The 17,111-nt window shown below is 55.2% G+C and overlaps 1 protein-coding gene across 3 annotated transcripts in view; it reads left to right on the forward strand.

Annotated features, from left to right (window-relative positions):
* Positions 1-11,007, forward strand: part of MGAT3 (beta-1,4-mannosyl-glycoprotein 4-beta-N-acetylglucosaminyltransferase) — a 30,035-nt gene extending 19,028 nt beyond the window's left edge. The window contains exons 2-3 of one of the 3 annotated variants that reach the window (XM_089921349.1): positions 4,747-4,903; positions 6,163-11,007. In XM_089921349.1, coding sequence (XP_089777475.1) covers positions 6,164-7,765 — 1,602 coding nt within the window. In that variant the 5' untranslated portion in view covers positions 4,747-4,903; position 6,163 and the 3' untranslated portion in view covers positions 7,766-11,007. The other 2 variants (XM_089921348.1, XM_022596866.3) reach the window with 2 other exon arrangements.
* The last annotated feature ends 6,104 nt before the right edge of the window (positions 11,008-17,111 follow it).

The raw sequence follows: 17,111 nt of genomic DNA on the forward strand, positions 1-17,111 counted from the left end.
TCTTGCCAGAACTCTGGAATCTATCATATCCTGTAGCCACCTCCTCTGCCTGTCTTCTCCGTGTGGGATTATGGAACCTCACGTTGGAAAGACCTTTATTTAGTTTCAGAGTCAGGTGGTGGTGGCCGTCTTCTGATCCCTGAGACGCTGATTGCTTCTGCTTAACTCCAAGGAAGAACCCAGAAGTGGTAGCGGAAGTTCCAGGGAGGCTGATTTAGGCCAATAGGAAGAACGATTTCTAGCAGCACAAATGTCCTGGGATGGGCGGTACTAAGGATTGGACAAGCAGAGGCCAGATGGGCACTTGGCAGGGACACTGGCCTAGGGTGAACGTTTGGGCAATATTCTTTTTCCAGGGTCCTTCAAACCTTGGGAGAGGAGTCTGGACCCTCCATGGGGCTCCAGATTTCCCAATTCTGGCCTTGGTTCTGAAAGCCAGATGAGTCACTGAGAATGCCCTGCAGGGTGGTGGGGGCCAGTCAGTAGTAAGCAGCCCCCCAGTTGGCCCAGTCCTTTAACAGAGCTGGCCAGGAGCAAGGCCTGGCACACGGAACTGGCAGAGCCCTTTGGTAACATGGGGCAGAACTGGGACTGGGTGGAAGTCAGCCTTCAGCTCAGAGTCAAGATGCCCTTTGAAGCAGATGGGTGGTGGTGAGGGTCCATCTGAAGGTACTTTTAGGTTGGGGGTTGTAGATGGGCCAATTCCTGCCAGGAGTGGAGACTGAGGGTGGGCTGTGCGACCTCCAGGATTCCCCCATGGATATTCCAGGAGCACCCTGAGCACCTACTAGGTGTCGGACCTGTTCCCTGCTGGCCCGTTCTCCCAGTTGGAGGAGTTGAGTGCCCTGCGGATCTCCCAGAGCTGAGGACCCAGGGATCACAGCTGTCACCAGGGTGTTGTAAGGCAGGTGGGGAAGGGGCCCAGAGGGTGGCAGACAGGGGAAGTGGCCATCAGGACAGAAGCTGCTGAACCACAGGGGAGGCTGGCAGGGGCCAGGGTGACGCTGGCCAAAGGCATCCCAGGGCCGAGCTAGGACCCTGGTCAGCGCATGTGAGCTCAGGACCACGGAGAGCTCCACAGGAGATTCCTGTCACCCGGTGACAGCTGTCAGGGTGCGTCTGTACCCGGGAGGCTGCTGCCCACCTGGCTAGCCCCGAAGTCACAGCCTGTGGCCTCCAGGGAGCACCTGTCTTCTCTCTGGCCAGGAGCCCCCACTGGATTCAGCCTGAGCCCAGACCCCAAGGTAGTGACTGGGTCGTGGGGTGAGGCTCATCTGCTCCGTCTCACCTCATAATCGTATCAAGCAGAGCCCAAGGAAAGAGGCCACAAGGAGAAGGGAGAAGTGGGAAGCGGGAGGGAAGGAAGAAAATCTGCCCAGCTAGAACCTTCTGGGCACGGGCACGGCTGCAAGTCAGTACAGAAAGAGGAGGCCCGGGGTGGGCTGGTCCTGCCACTATCCTGGGTCTGGATCAGCCTCCCGCATCCACGATTATCTAGCTACCAGGAAGCACCTGGCCCGTCCCCCATCCCCTTCACGCCGGAAACCCAGGCCCCTGGGGCTGGGAGCAACTCACGGAGCGTGTGTATGTGCGTGTGGGCTCTTCTAGGGAGGCTCCCAGAGAGCCTCACAGTTCTTCCCTCCTTTCCTTGGAGCCCCAGGACGCGGGTCACTCGTTTCCCAGCCCACCCCCCGTCAGGCTCAGGTTCTGTCCGGGCTCCACTTGGGCTCCCACTCTGCTCCTTGCTGCTCTTAAACAAGGCAGCACCTGCCAGGGCCCAGGCCCTGCCAGGGGCTTGGCTCCGAGCCTTTGCACCAGCTGCGCCCCCCCGCCTGAAGTCCCTCTCTACTCTTCTTCCAGGCGGGAGAATACCACTAATGATAAGAAGAGCTGAAGCTTATTGGGCTCTTACTATGTGCTAGGCTCTCTGCATGGATTATTATTCGACCCTCATTTTCTAGATGAGCCAAAGGAGGAATGTTACTCACCTGCTCCAGGCCACACAGATAGGAAATGGCAGGGTCGGGACTGGAGCTGGGCAGTCTGATTCTAGAGTCTGTGCGCGCGCGAGTGGCTGTGCGCGTGGAGGCGGCTCTGGAGGCCCCTGCCTCGGGGGCTCGTGTCCAGCTGGGGAGACAGACATCCGCGGAGATGGGCTGAGCATGGTGAGCGCTGGGAAAGGGGCAGGGGTGGGACTGTGGATTGGTCTCTCCGATTTGGTGTCTCATTTGAAGTGGGCAGGGCAGTGCTTAGGGAGAGGACCCTGCAGAGAGAGCTGCCTCCAGCCCCAGCTCCCCCATTGCCCATCTCCATGGTGGCTGTTGAGGGGTGGCCTCCGCCCCAGTCAAAAGCTGGTCCATCCTGCAGGTCCTGGATGCACCGAATGCGACTCCTCGCTCGCACTTCACATCCAGGTCATCGGCAATCCAGCAGAATCTAACCGCTTCCTGCGGCCCCGCCTCTTGCCCAGGCAGTGCAGGGTCCTCACCACTCCCCCTGCTCTGCCCTCGAGGCAACAGTCTGCTGTCGGCCAAGCAGCCCAAGTGAGGCTGTTCAGGCTGGAGGCTCCGCGCTGAATCCTCCCGTGAAAGCCGCACTTCTGGCCGCGGCCCCGGGCCCCGTGTGATCCAGCCTGTCCACCTCCCTCCGCTCTGCCCTCCGTGTGTTTCCTCGCTCGTGGGCGGCAGACGCTCTCCTGGGCGCTGGCTGTCCTGTTGCCCGGAGCCTGCTGCCCCTGCACCCTCGTCTTCTGGCCTCACTCTTCTCAGTGAGGCCCTCCCTGGCCACCTGATGACCACTGAACCTGCCCCCTCCTGTCCTTTACCCTGTTTCAGTTTTCTCCAGAGCACGACTCTTTGTAACATACCATATGATTGGCAGCGGTCCCTTGCCCTGCGCACGCCTGTGCCCGCTCCACGGGGCGGGGGTTCTTGTCACCCGCGTCCCCTGTGCTCCCAGGGCCAGCACAGCGCCTGGCACCCAGTGGGCTCTCAGTAAGTAGTCGCTGAGTGAATGGAGGAGACAGGTTGGGTGACACCCCACGGGGGGTCGTGTGGGTCAAATGCAATTGTGGCTGTTCCATCCACTGGGTTGTGTTCCCTGGTCACTGGTGGACTGTCCGTGGGACCCTTATCACCCCACTGGGGTTGATCTTGGCAGATGGAAGGGACCCAGGACAGCTTTACCACTGGATGAAATCCCATTATTGACCCCACAGAATTGAGTCTGACCCTTACTAATTGTGTGTCACTGAACAAGTTATACCATCTCTCTGGCCTCGGTCTCCTCGTCTGTATAATGGAGAGGACAAGGGTACCTGCTGCGTGTTGGGGGGGTCCAGTGAGGACTGCGTGTAATGTGCTCAGGACAGTAGCTGGCCTGTAAGGGTCAGCAATCTCGTTACACCTGATGGTTCTGGATGAAGCTTTACAACAGAGGGAGAAATGCTGGAGCTGGGGCCAAATTTGGTTCCATGGCTTTAGCCCACAGCCAGGCCAGCTGCTCCAGGGAGGGCTATGGTCTCAGCGGTCAGGAGGGAGAGGCTGGCTCAGGAACAGAACTTATGTTCAGGTCCTGTTCAGTCACCTTCTTAAGGTTTTTTGGGGAAAGTCTCATCATCTTTCTGAGTCTCAATTTCCCCACCTGTAAAAATGGGGCGTTCACAGTCCTCAGTCTCCCAGGGGTGGTGAGACTTACATGAGACCCCGGGTGCCAATGCTTATTTATTTATTTGGTTTCCTATTAATATGCCATTCAGTCTAAAAAATGTATCTGAAGCACTTATCAAAATACTTGAAGATAAGATAAAAAGGGATCGGGCCAAGAAGAGTAAGTTTAAAAAACACAGGCAGCTGTGTGTGAAGGTGTCCTGGAAAACTTGGCCTGTGACGCACTGACTTGCTCTGGGCCAACCACCGTGTGTCTGTGAGCCTCCTAGCAGCCTGAGCGATGAGGGAGACACACTCGGTTCCATGATTATTGGCAGCAAGCCAGGCTGGGGCCTATGTCAAACGGCCTCACCCTGAAGACCCCAGTGATTAAGAGGGGGATCCCAAGCACTGGTGAGTCTGTCCTCTGAAGCGCACAGCTGGCCAGGTGTAACTAGATCCTGAAAGCCAACCTGACCAGGGAGCCAAGGGGCAGCTGGGTCAGTGTGACCTCAGCAGGGCTGTAGGGGCCCCTTTGCTCTAAGCAGGGCGTTCACTTGCCTCCCTGAGTTTCACTGACCTTCCTAAGGCCTTTGTTCACTGCTGCCAGGGAATTTAGTCTGAGCGGCAGCCCCGGCCTTGCCCTTCACAGCTCACGGCCAGTTCAGTCCAGCAAGGGCTGGGATTGGGGTGCCCCACAGAGACACGCCCCAAGTGGGGACAAATAATCCGCCAGAAGGATCAGGGCTGCCTTGCCAGGTCCTACAAGCCCTCGGGTGGGTCACTCTGGAGGCTTCTGCAGTGTCGCCTTGTACCTAGTCCCTACCCCAGCAAGACCTCCTATCCGCCTGCCTCTGTTGGGCCTCAGCCCTTTGCCTCTCCACTCGCCCTGCTGGCCTGGCCTGCCTGGTCTCGCTTTGCCAGAGCAGGGCAGGAACCCATGGTGGGGAGAGGAACCTGGAAGACACACTTCAAAACATTGCCAAGGAGCAGCCCTCCCTCCTGCCTCCCAGTGGAGACCTGTCCCCCCTCTGCTCCTGGGGCAGCTGACATTTAGCAGAGGTCAGGCCCTCACCCCCGATTGTCCTGCCTCCTATAGTCAGCTGTGCCGGCCCCCCGATGGCAGGCTCCAGGGCGTCAGCATTTAAACTGGAGGAGGGGGGACATCTGGGTCCTGAGAGCACAAGTACCGCCCTGGCCAGCGGGATCGGCGACTCGACTGCTTCTCACTAGCATACTCAGGACTCCTCACCAAGGTGAGGCCGGGGAAGGCGGGCCTCCTCCACAGAATGAAAGGGTTGGTGCAGGTGGTCCTTAAAGTTTTGTCCTGGGTCCAACATTTCATGATTTTGTGACTTATGACCATGTAGCTTAGAGAAAATTTATGTTGGAGTCTTCCAGCCTCGAGCTTTGAAAGAAGTGAAAGCTTATCGAGCACCTGCTGCACAGCAGGAACTCTGTGCCCATTTCACAGATGTAGAAACTGAGGTTCAGAATGGTGAGGACCCTTGCTTAGGTTAGGATATGGAGGGGAGGGTATGGCAGGAAGGCACCCAAATGACCCAGAGGAAGAACCAGAGATGTTAAGGGGAAGCCACAGAAAGGAACATTTTAAGGGAAGGGACAGCGTCCCCTACACAGGGATCTATGGAAGGGGACATGAAAACACCAGGTGCCAAAGGCCGCTTTCTGTCCCAGCCCCTCCTGTGACTCTGTAGGTCATCCCAACCAAGTATGATAATAATTATAAAAAACTGAGAACAGAAAAATTGCACGTAAGACCGGTGATACACCTCAAACACATGAACTGTTTATGGCTGGATATCAATCTACTGCCTGGCATGGGGTAATGAAGGGGAACTTTTTCTTAATTTTGTTCTTTAAATATGTTAGAATTAGAAGTGTTCCCTTGAGACCTGGGAATTTTTTCAGTGAAAAAGGTTTGTAAATATAGCCACAGAAAATATAGATAAAGAGACAGAGAGATGGACAGATAGAACGAGAAAGCACCGTGGGTGGTGCAGGGAAGGGACCCCACCTCCGCAGCCTGCGACCCACTCTCCCCCTCCCTTGGGGCCTGGAAGCCCCCTGGGGCAGGTTCTGCACTGCAGGGTTGCGCTTTTCCCAGGATGCATCTTGTTCCTGGAGCAAAGCCTAACAATGCAGCTGGTACAGTCAGGGTGGGGCGGGCAGGTTGCCAGGGGTATGTGTGGTGACCTGGTGGTCTTGGAGGGGAGAGGTTGTGGGAGTGGAGGGGTCCTGAGCCTGGTGGGGTTTCCTTGATGCTGGGGCTTCCAGGGGTCCTTGGTGCAGTGAGTTGGACTCACAGGCTTGACTTCTAGAGGAGTCGCCTGGAGGTGACTTCCTGCAGGGTCACCAGGCGCTGGTCAGGACATGCACAAACACGGTGGCAACAAAGCCCTCCCCGTTCCCTCCCTTAGGAGAAGAGCCTCAGGCTCCCCTTGCCCGGGTCTGCAGACCCCTGACCCATCTGCTGTCTCCCTGTTTCCTGCAGGATGAAGATGAGACGCTACAAGCTCTTTCTCATGTTCTGTATGGCCGGTCTGTGCCTCATCTCCTTCCTGCACTTCTTTAAGACCCTGTCCTATGTCACCTTCCCCCGAGAACTGGCCTCCCTCAGCCCTAACCTGGTGTCCAGCTTCTTCTGGAACAATGCCCCGGTCACGCCCCAGGCCAGCCCCGAGCCGGGCAGCCCCGACCTGCTGCGTACCCCGCTCTATTCCCACTCGCCCCTGCTCCAGCCGCTGTCGCCAAGCAAGGCCACGGAGGAAATCCACCGGATGGACTTCGTGCTGCCCGAGGACACCACCGAGTACTTCCTCCGCACCAAAGCCGGGGGCGTCTGCTTCAAGCCAGGTACCAAGACGCTGGAGAAGCCGCCATCAGGGCGGCCAGAGGAGAAGGCAGAGGCGGGCGAAGGCGCGTCGGCGCGGGGCCCGGGCCGGCAGCTGCTGAGCGCCCGGGAGCGGCCGGGGGGGCGCGGCGCGCGGCGCAAGTGGGTGGAGTGCGTGTGCCTCCCGGGCTGGCACGGGCCGAGCTGCGGCGTGCCCACCGTGGTGCAGTACTCCAACCTGCCCACCAAGGAGCGCCTGGTGCCCCGCGAGGTGCCGCGGAGGGTCATCAACGCCATCAACATCAACCATGAGTTCGACCTGCTGGACGTGCGCTTCCACGAGCTGGGCGACGTGGTGGACGCCTTCGTGGTGTGCGAGTCCAACTTCACGGCCTACGGGGAGCCGCGGCCGCTCAAGTTCCGCGAGATGCTGACCAACGGCACCTTCGAGTACATCCGGCACAAGGTGCTCTACGTCTTCCTGGACCACTTCCCGCCGGGCGGGCGGCAGGACGGCTGGATCGCCGACGACTACCTGCGCACCTTCCTGACGCAGGATGGCGTGTCGCGGCTGCGCAACCTGCGGCCCGATGACGTCTTCATCATCGACGACGCCGACGAGATCCCCGCTCGCGACGGCGTGCTCTTCCTCAAGCTCTACGACGGCTGGACGGAGCCCTTCGCCTTCCACATGCGCAAGTCACTGTACGGCTTCTTCTGGAAGCAGCCGGGCACCCTAGAGGTGGTGTCGGGCTGCACGGTGGACATGCTGCAGACGGTGTACGGGCTGGACGGCATCCGTCTGCGCCGCCGCCAGTACTACACCATGCCCAACTTCCGCCAGTACGAGAACCGCACGGGCCACATCCTGGTGCAGTGGTCACTTGGCAGCCCCCTGCACTTCGCCGGCTGGCACTGTTCCTGGTGCTTCACACCCGAGGGCATCTACTTCAAGCTGGTGTCCGCCCAGAACGGCGACTTCCCCCGCTGGGGTGACTACGAGGACAAGCGGGACCTCAATTACATCCGGAGCTTGATCCGCACAGGGGGCTGGTTCGACGGCACGCAGCAGGAGTACCCGCCGGCCGACCCCAGCGAACACATGTATGCCCCTAAGTACCTGCTCAAGAACTACCACCAGTTCCGCTACCTGCTGGACAACCCCTATCAGGAGCCCAAGAGCACAGCAGACGGTGGGCGGCGGAGCAAGCGTCCGGAGGGAAGGCCGCCCGCCAGGAGCAAATTGGACGTGGTTGAAGGCTAAGGCTGCATGATCTTATAGGGCCGGTGGCCAGGGTGGGGGGTGGGCGGCTGCCCCCCTGTTACCTTCCTGTCTCCTTCCGCCGTCTGGGTGGCTCTTAAGAGAACCAGGAGTGGATAGGTGGGGGAGTCTTTCCTACTCAAGCCCCTGTGAATCCAGGGTCAGGCCTGTGAGCTCAGAAAACATCCTTCCTAGTCAGGAGAGGAGAGCAGGCCCTTTCACCCCTCCAAGAGTGCTGCAGCCAGGAGGTGCCAACGGAGAGTGCACGGTGGTTACTGGGGAGCAGGGGAGGGTGGGGAAGGGAGCCTGCAGGAACTCTCTAGGGCAGCCAAGTGGGAGCTATGGTCCCCTCTGGGGAGAAGCCCACCATTCGGCCTCCTGGGGCTTTGGACCTGCAGTGGGAAAGGGGGATGCCGGGAGATCCCAGGGCTCTGTAAATAGATGCATTTGGGCCCAGGAGGAAGAAGGGACACCAAGGTCGGAGGGGATGAAAGTGGCAGCTGGAAGGAAGCCCCGATGGATGCTTTGTAGTGTCCTCAGGAGTGCTGGGCCAGAGGGAGCAGGGACCTCCACCCCGCTGCCTCACAGGACACACTGCACGGATGGCCCTGTGCCCCCAGCCCCTCCGGACCTGACACAGATGTGGGGCCTGGGAAGCCTGGGAAGTCTTCCTTTTGGTTCCAAACCTGGCCTTGACATTCCTTCTTACTTTTGACATCGCTGTCTTGTGGGCTGCCCACCCAGTCCTTGCAAGACCAGGAGTCCAGTTCTCAGGGTGGGATGTGACTGTCAGCCAGCCTAGTAAGTCAGCCCTGGGGGAGGAGCCTCCTCCTCCCCCATCACCCCTTCCCACTGGAACCCACAGCCCCAGCTCTCCACCATCTCAGGTGGAGTCACCCATGTGCCCCTCCTTGGGGCTGGCTAGGGGCCAGGAAGGGGCCATGAGGTTGCCCTGGGCCCAAGAGGGACATTAAGGCCAGTTGTATGGCATCTCATTCCTTAGTTGCCTCGTGGGGGAGGGGGTGTATTGTTAGAGTAGATTCTAAGCTGCTGTGATTAAGAGACCCCCAAATACAGTGGCTTAAAGCAGACAGAAGCTTGTTTCTAACTTAACTCTCCAGAGGGAGGTTGTCTGGATCTGGTAGGGCAGCTCTGTTTTCCTTCATCCCACTTTCCAATTCTGGGTAGAGTGGTTGCTCGAGCTCCCACCATCACATGTGCATCCGTGTCTGAGGGAACCAGAAAAAGGCATGGAAGGGCACACCCTTCCTGTTAAGAGCATGAGCCAGAGGTGGCACAGTCACTTCCGATGGCATCTCACTGGCCAGGACTTAGTCACATGGCCACAAGTAGCTGCAAGGGAAGCGGGAAAAGTAGTCTTCAGCTGGGCTGCCCTGTTCATTTATTAAAGGAAGGAGGAGGAGAGGATGGATATGGGTACAGGATCATCTCTGGCACAAGGGGAGGAGGGGAGAGGGTAGAAATGACTGTTGTAGTTGTAGATCCTGCTCGCATGTACAGAGCTCCTGAAACCTGCCCCTGCCCCCCTCACTGCCAGCCCAGGGCCAGGGTGCAGTGAGAGCCTGCCGCTGTGGGCTGGGAGAGACGCCTCCTCCCCGAGGCCCCCTCAGATGTTTACCCAGTGATGCCGGGTCGCAGAGCCTGCCTGTGGAACTGTACGTGTTTGTGCGTGTGCGTGTGTGTGTGTGTGTGTGTGTGTGTGTGTATTTATGGGCATGGGTGCATGCTTGCTGTATACTTGTACGTGACTGTGTTGGTGCGCCCCTGTACATATATGCTTGTGTGTGGATGTGGAAGCAGGGCCCAGGCCACCCTTCCCGAGACCTGGAGCCTGGGGCCACACCTCCTGCAACTTCCCAAAATAACTGAGGCAGAAAGCAAGCTGGGGAGCCCGGAAAGCCAGGCTAAAGGGGATGTTGGGTCCGTCTGTCTGTCTGTCTGTCTTTCAGTCCAAGGAATGAGAATCCTCCCGACCAGAGTGCTGTAGGGCTGAGAGCCCACCACAACCCCCCGGCCCCTTCCCTCCATCCCAGCCCCTCCAGCCTCCAGCCGGGATTTTCTTGGGGTGTCTTATTGGGGGTTTCCTGATGGGTCGGGAGAGGAGGGCGTCTCCTTTGCCATAGCTCTGCCTGGGGAGGCGCCCACCGTGGGTGTGGCTCGGGGAGCTGGCCGCAGAGCAGCCTCGGGCGGGTGGGTGTGAAGCAGGTATGGGGGTCTCTGTTGCCCCCACTGTCCCTCCCATTGAGGGGGTGTCCCGAGGGAACCCTTCCCTTGGAGGTAGAGCAGCCCCCTTCTCTCTGGCCCCTCTTGCAGCTAAGGGGCTCAAGAGGTCAGGGTGTCCCTGTGACTCTGGGTCACCCAGGCCAGGGTGACCTGGCCTCACCTCCAGCCACCTCTGCTCCCCGCCGGGCGGGCAGTCCCTAGGGGCTTCTGACTCGTGCCTGAGCCCCAGCCCAGGGCCCCCCTCCCTGACAGCTTCCTCGCCCTACGCCCCTGGCACACTCTACTGCTGAAGGGATGCCCCTGTCCGGGCTGTCAGGGGTCCCTGGCCTCCAGTTCACCAGCTCAGGGGCAGGGGAAGGCAGAGGGGAGGAGCTCAGACCTGCCAGGCCCCACCTTCCCTCTCAGACCCAGGAGGGCCGGGCGCATTCACGGCCACCGCCAAGTGGAGGCCTGGCCACGGAGCGGAGCGCACGGCTTCCAGCAGGCTGTGGGGGCCAAGGCGTGGGGTTGAAGAGTTTCACTTATAGGCATGTCAGACACTGGGAATTTCGGGGGCAGGGGAGCCCTGGGCCACTCCCCCAGTATAAAGGGAAACCAAACTGTGAATGTGAGCGCCAGTGCACTGCTGGCCCTGGCGCCATAGCCAGCTTGCTTTCTCTGGGAACCACCCGCCCTATGGCCTCCAGACTCAAGGAGGCCCAGCACACCTCGGATCATGTTGGTTCCCATGGGCAGGCGTGGAAGAGTTTTGGGGACAAAGGTGACAGGGTGGGGAGGCAGGACTTGCCCAAGCAGCGGGCAGGGTCCTGGGAAATGTGTAATTTAAGGACACCAATAATAATAATAGTATTATTTTTTTTGTAAGGGAAAATCAATATGTACATTCTGAAATCATTTTCTCTGTAAATGGTTGGATTTCATTTCACCCTTAAAGGGATGCTTAAAGGAGAAGATAATATTAATAATAAAAACAGCTACAAAGTCTGCAGTGTGTGCTTGAGTGGCCAGTTTGGGGGTGCTCTGGGGCAGGGAGGGGTGCGAGTGGGTAGCTCTGGTCTTGCTGGGTCGGTGGGGTGTGAGCCTTCCTGGGGACTGGACAGCGGTGAGGGAGGGGCCGTTCTGAGCATCTTCATTTAGACATGCACTTACCCCCTCCCCTTGCCCCGACCAAGGGAGCATCTGTCCCTTCCACCAGTGGAAACGGGCCTGGAAAGGGAGGCGCTAACAGTCCTTCACAGAAGGACCTGGCCTGGCTATGCCCACCCTCCTGAGGTGGGTGGGGACCCCTTTGGGGATCTAGATGAAGACTTTTGTGCCTCTAGTGAGAGTGGGGCGATTCTCCCGCAATTGTGCTCTCAGCGGTCTTCCTCCCTACGCCTGTCAGGGGTCCTAAGGCCACACAGCCACTTGGTGGCAGACCAGGGCCAGATCTGAATTCCCAGGACTAGTCCTGTCACCAGCCCTCTGGGGCAGGTAAGGGCGACAGCCTCCAGGAAGGGTCATCTCCCCTATGGAGCTAATCTGGACTTGGGCTGTGATGGTGTCTGGGCTGTGGAATGTGGGGACTTCCCCGACAGCTTCCTCTAGGCCTTCCAGATCCTGGCATTGTCCTGGGGAGGGGAGCCTCTGGGTATATTCTAAGGACAGTGTCAGAGATGGTGGGAGTGGACACACTTTGAACTCTGCCTTGGTACCTCATGGGGTGGCTGTGAAGCAACTGTCTGTGGGGAGACTGAGGCTGGGGATAGGAAGAGAAGTGACAGAGTGTTGGTGGCTGGAGCAGGGGCTAATGCCTCCTGAGCCCCCGCAAATTGCCAGGCGCTGTACACACGTAACTCTGATGCCTGGACTCCCGGCCACACCCCCAAAGCCCAGGAAGGCGCCCACAGGTGCAGGATTGAGCAAGAGTGGAAGAGATGTAGATGTCGCATCTATCTGGAAGAGAGCGGTGGTGACCCACTTGCCACTTAAGATAAGCTTACAGCCCTTAAATCACACCTGAGGGAATTCCCTGGCAGTCCAGTGTTTAGGACTTGGCGTTCGCACTGCCGGGGCGGCAAGGCCGAAAAAAAAAAAAGTCTGAGAGTGAATCACGACCGTCATAAACATTTACAGACATTATTTATTAAATGCCTATTTTGTGCCAAACTCTGGGCTGAGTGTTCCCTCCCCATCATTCCCATTTTACAGATGTGGAAAGTGAGGCTTGGACATATTAAATAGGCAGTGAATGGCGGAGTCAGAGTTTGCCTAAACCCAGAAGCTGAGCTCTTAACTGCCAAAGTGCACTCCCTCTATCAGCATCCACTCGGGGAGGAGGAAGGGGAGAAGAGGTGAGGACAGGATGGCGGTGATGCCTGCGTCAATGTTCAGACATCATCCAGGCTCCTAACTGAGCCAGGCACGGTGCTGGGTCACGGGACACTGAGAGCGAGGACAGTCCCTGTTCGCAGAAGGACCACAGTCAGTGGGGGAACACAGACAGGTAAGCACGACCTCAGGACGGTGAGGTGAGGCTGGCGCAGAGTCCTCAGAGCCCAGGAACCGGCATGGTGCTCTGTCCGTGAGCATCAGGTACAGCACTCCCCCTCCGCTGGCCATCCAGGAGGGTGTGGGGTGCTGACAGGCTCCATGACCTTGGGAGGGACGCGTATTCCCTTCCAGACTCAGTCTTCTCTCTGTAAAAATGGCCCATAGAAAGCTTTACTGTGCATAGAGGGTAAAATGAAATAAAGGGAAATGCATGGCAACCTGTTAAGCGCCATCAGGATGGAAGAGACAAGAGCAAAAGTGACGACTACAGTCAACACCAGTCATTAACCACCGCCCTGCCCAGTTCGCTTTGCAAGTTGGAGCTTCAGCTGTGTGTACATAAAACCCCCAAATCCCGAAGGCCCATCATCCTGGATCCCATTGGAAGTCCCCACCCATGTGCCCCAAATCATGAAACATCCACAAATCTCTGGTTAAAGCTCAAAGGAGTGAAAGGCCTTGCCCAGGGCCAGTCTTCTGGCCAGCATCCTTGGCCCCTCACCTGCTGTTCTAGTGAATTTCCAGAGACTCCGTTATTGCAGGAAACTAACTCTTTCAAATTCATATAGTCTTTTAATAGTTTTTTTTTCTTACTCTATTGCTTATTTATTGCTGTAACACAAACCACCCTGAAATTTAGTAGATAAAACAACAATCTATCTGCTCACAGTTCTACCATTCAGGCTGGGTTCAGCCGAACAGTTCTTCTGCTCAGCAGCGGGCGGGCAGCTGCTACAGGGACGCACCCACGTGCTCAGACCTGACCTACACTGTTGGTGACAAAGGAAGGGATAACGCACAAAAGAATGAGCCTGTCAGCCAGTCAGCCATCACACACACAGACAGGACTCCCCCAACCTCACAGACCCACTGAAAAGACGCTCTGAGAAGGACCCACATCACCCACGAGGTCTACTGCCAAAAAAGCCATTGCCTGACGATGATCCCAAGGAGCATCACACAAACCCACATTAAGGAACAATCTACACAAAAAATGGCCCTTCATATATACACCCCCCTTATTGCCTGCAACCCTGTGCTGCCGTGTTTGCGAGAAAAGCCCAACCCTGTATCAGTATCACAGACCATCTTTATATATATATATATATATATAAAAATTTATTTGTTTATTTATTTATTTTTGGCTGCACGCGGGCTTTCTCTAGTTGCGGCAAGAGGGGGGCTACTCTTTGTTGTGGTACGCGGGCTTCTCATTGCGGTGGCTTCTCTTGTTGTGGAGCACGGGCTCTTGGTGCACGGGCTTCAGTAGTTGTGGCACACGGGCTCAGTAGTTGTGGCTTGTGGGCTCTAGAGCCCAGGCTCAGCAGTTCACAGACCACCTTTGAAGCACCTATCCTAGACTACTGAAAGCTTCCAGAGACAAAACGTCAACAGTGACACAGATCATTACTAGTGTGGCCTCGACATGTGGCCTGGTTGTCCCCATTATCCCAACTGGTCAAGGCCAGAGAATTTCCCAGTCAAGTCCAACCTAAAGATCAATCCAGTCTCAGCTGAACTGCTTTAGCCACTAAGCTGTGGGGTGATTTGTTACACAGCTAGTTGTGGCTCTACATAACTGATACAGTTTGCTTTCAGTTAATGACAGAAAAGCCAACCCAAACTAGAAAAGCAGAGAAGGAATTTATTGGCTTGCTGGGGGTAAAGTTCAGTAATGTCAAAGGCTTTGGATCCAGCTTGAGGCAGAGCTCAGTGTCACATTGTCATCCAGCTCTCTCTGTGGCTCAGCTCAGTTCCACATCCCAACCTGTGTTGTCCTTATTCTCAGATGGGTTTACCCCTCGTGCCTGCAAGATGGCTGTAGCAGCTGCAGGTCTCACAACATCTCATCTTGTGTATTCAGCACAGAAGAAGTAGAGCTCCTCCCCCTACAAGTCCTATGCCTGGATCTCACTGACTTGGATGTGGTCATGTGATCATGCCTTGAGCACTGAGACTGGAGGGGGGTTGGAATATACTGATCGCCTTATTGAAAAGGAGGGGGGATGGTCCCCCCAAAGTGGGGGCAAAGATGCCACCATTGGTACAACCTCAACTGCCTCCATCAGGCCTTTTACCAGCCCTTGGTAAACTCCCTCTCCTGGATCATCTGGGAAATGAGGCTCTTCATAGGACAGACTTCCAGAGTGGTTGTGAAGATGCTCAGAGCTTGGGACAAAGCCTGGAGCACTGTGGGAGTGTCAAAAGTGTGAGTTATCATCATCATGACTATGTTCTCCCGCTCCACTTCCTCACGTGGTGCATCTGACACACGGATCACACAGCCTGTCTCAACACCCCTTCCCTTAGCCTCTGTGACTACTTCTTCCTCCTCCCTGACATTCCTCCTTGGTTGCCTTTCTGGGCTCCTTTAACGCCATGCACCCCTTCAATAAGGGGGCTCCCCATGGCTTAGTCCTGGGCTCACTGCTCTGCTTACAGTATATGACTCTAGTCAAGGTGGCGTCAGCTCACTCTCTCCAGGGAGTCCTGTCTCCTGAGCATCTGGTCCATGGAACCCACTGTTAGATGAGTCCCCAAGGTGTCAAGGTCACCTCAAACACCAAGGAGCCACATGGAACTCAGCTTCCCCACAGGCTCTTCCTCCTGTTCTCTACTTTCCATCCCATTGATGACCCTTCATCCTCCCAATCACAACAGCTGGAAATCTGAGAGTCATTCTTGAATTCTCCCTAATAGTAGCTACCATTTATTGAGCACCTGCTGTATACCGGGGACTGTGTTATGATCTAACCATCCAGTGTCCAAATCCCAGATTCCCACTTGCTAATCACATGACCCTAGATGTGTTCATCTCAGCATTTGTAAAGTAGAGATGACTGGGCTTCCCTGGTGGCACAGTGGTTAAGAGTCCGCCTGCCAATGTAGGGGACAAGGGTTCGAGCCCTGGTCTGGGAAGATCCCACATGCCGTGGAGCAACTAAGCCCGTGCGCCACAACTACTGAGCTTGCACTCTAGAGCCCGCGAGCCACAGCTACTGACCTGCGTGCTTAGAGACCGTGCTCCACAACAAGAGAAGCCACCACAATGAGAAGCCCATGCACCACAATGAAGAGTAGTCCCCACTTGCCGCAACTAGAGAAAGCCGTGCACAGCAAAAGACCCAACACAGCCAAAAGTAAATAAATAAATAAATTTATTTTTTAAAAAAAGTAGAGATGACAACTCAAAGCGTTAGTTGTCATGGGTATTAAATGATGCCTGTGAAGCAGTTGACACAGAGCTGGGCACCCAGTAGGCACTCAGGCAGTGCTACCTGCCGTGGACATCTGCACTTGCTCTTTCCCATATCTCTTCCTCCCAGAATTTTTTTTGAATTTTATTTAATTTATATTTTTATACAGCAGGTTCTTGTTAGTCATCAATTTTATACACATCAGTGTATACATGTCAATCCCAATCGCTCAATTCATCACACCACCATCCCCAACCCCCTGCGGCTTTCCTCCTTTGGTGTCCATACGTTTGTTCTCTACATCTGTGTCTCAACTTCTGCCCTGCAAACTGGTTCACCTGTACCATTTTTCTAGGTTCCACATACATGCGTAATATACGATATTTGTTTTTCGCTTTCTGACTCACTTCACTCTGTATGACAGTCTCTAGGTCCATCCACGTCTCAACAAATGACCCAATTTCGTTCTTTTTATGGCTGAGTAATATTCCACTGTTTATATGTACCACATCTTCTTTATCCATTCGTCTGTCATTGGGCGTTTAGGTTGATTCCATGACCTGGCTATTGTAAATAGTGCTGCAATGAACATTGGGGTGCATGTGTCTTTTTGAATTATGGTTTTCTCTGGGTATATGCCCAGTAGTGGGATTGCTGGATCATATGGTAATTCTATTTTTAGTTTTTTAAGGAACCTCCATACTGTTCTCCCTAGTGGCTGTATCAATTAACATTCCCACCAACAGTGCAAGAGGGTTCCCTTTTCTCCACACCCTCTCCAGCATTTGTTGTTTGTAGATTTTCTGAAGATGCCCATTCTAACTGGTGTGAGGTGATACCTCACTGTAGTTTTGATTTGCATTTCTCTAATAATTAGTGATGTTGAGCAGCTTTTCATGTGCTTCTTGGCCATCTGTATGTCTTCTTTGGAGAAATGTCTATTTAGGTCTTCTGCCCATTTTTGGATTGGGTTGTTTGTTTCTTTAATATTGAGCTGCATGAGCTGTTTATATATTTTGGAGATTAATCCTTTGTCCATTGATTCGTTTGCAAATATTTTCTCCCATTCTGAGGGTTGTCTTTTCATCTTGTTTATGGTCTCCTTTGCTGTGTAAAAGCTTTTAAGTTTCATTAGGTCCCACTTGTTTATTTTTGTTTTTATTTCCATTACTCTAGGAGGTGGATCAAAAAAGATCTTGCTGTGATTTATGTCAAAGAGTGTTCTTCCTATGTTTTCCTCTAAGAGTTTTATAGTGTCCGGTCTTACATTTAGGTCTCTAATCTATTTTGAGTTTATTTTCATGTATGGTGTTAGGGAGTGTTCTAATTTCATTCTTTTACATGTAGCTGTCCAGTTTTCCCAACACCACTTATTG

The sequence above is a fragment of the Delphinapterus leucas genome, chromosome 11 (genome assembly GCF_059928025.1).
Source record: "Delphinapterus leucas isolate spDelLeu-1000000601 "Yukka" chromosome 11, BTC_Dleu_Yukka2, whole genome shotgun sequence".
NCBI lineage: Eukaryota > Metazoa > Chordata > Mammalia > Artiodactyla > Monodontidae > Delphinapterus > Delphinapterus leucas.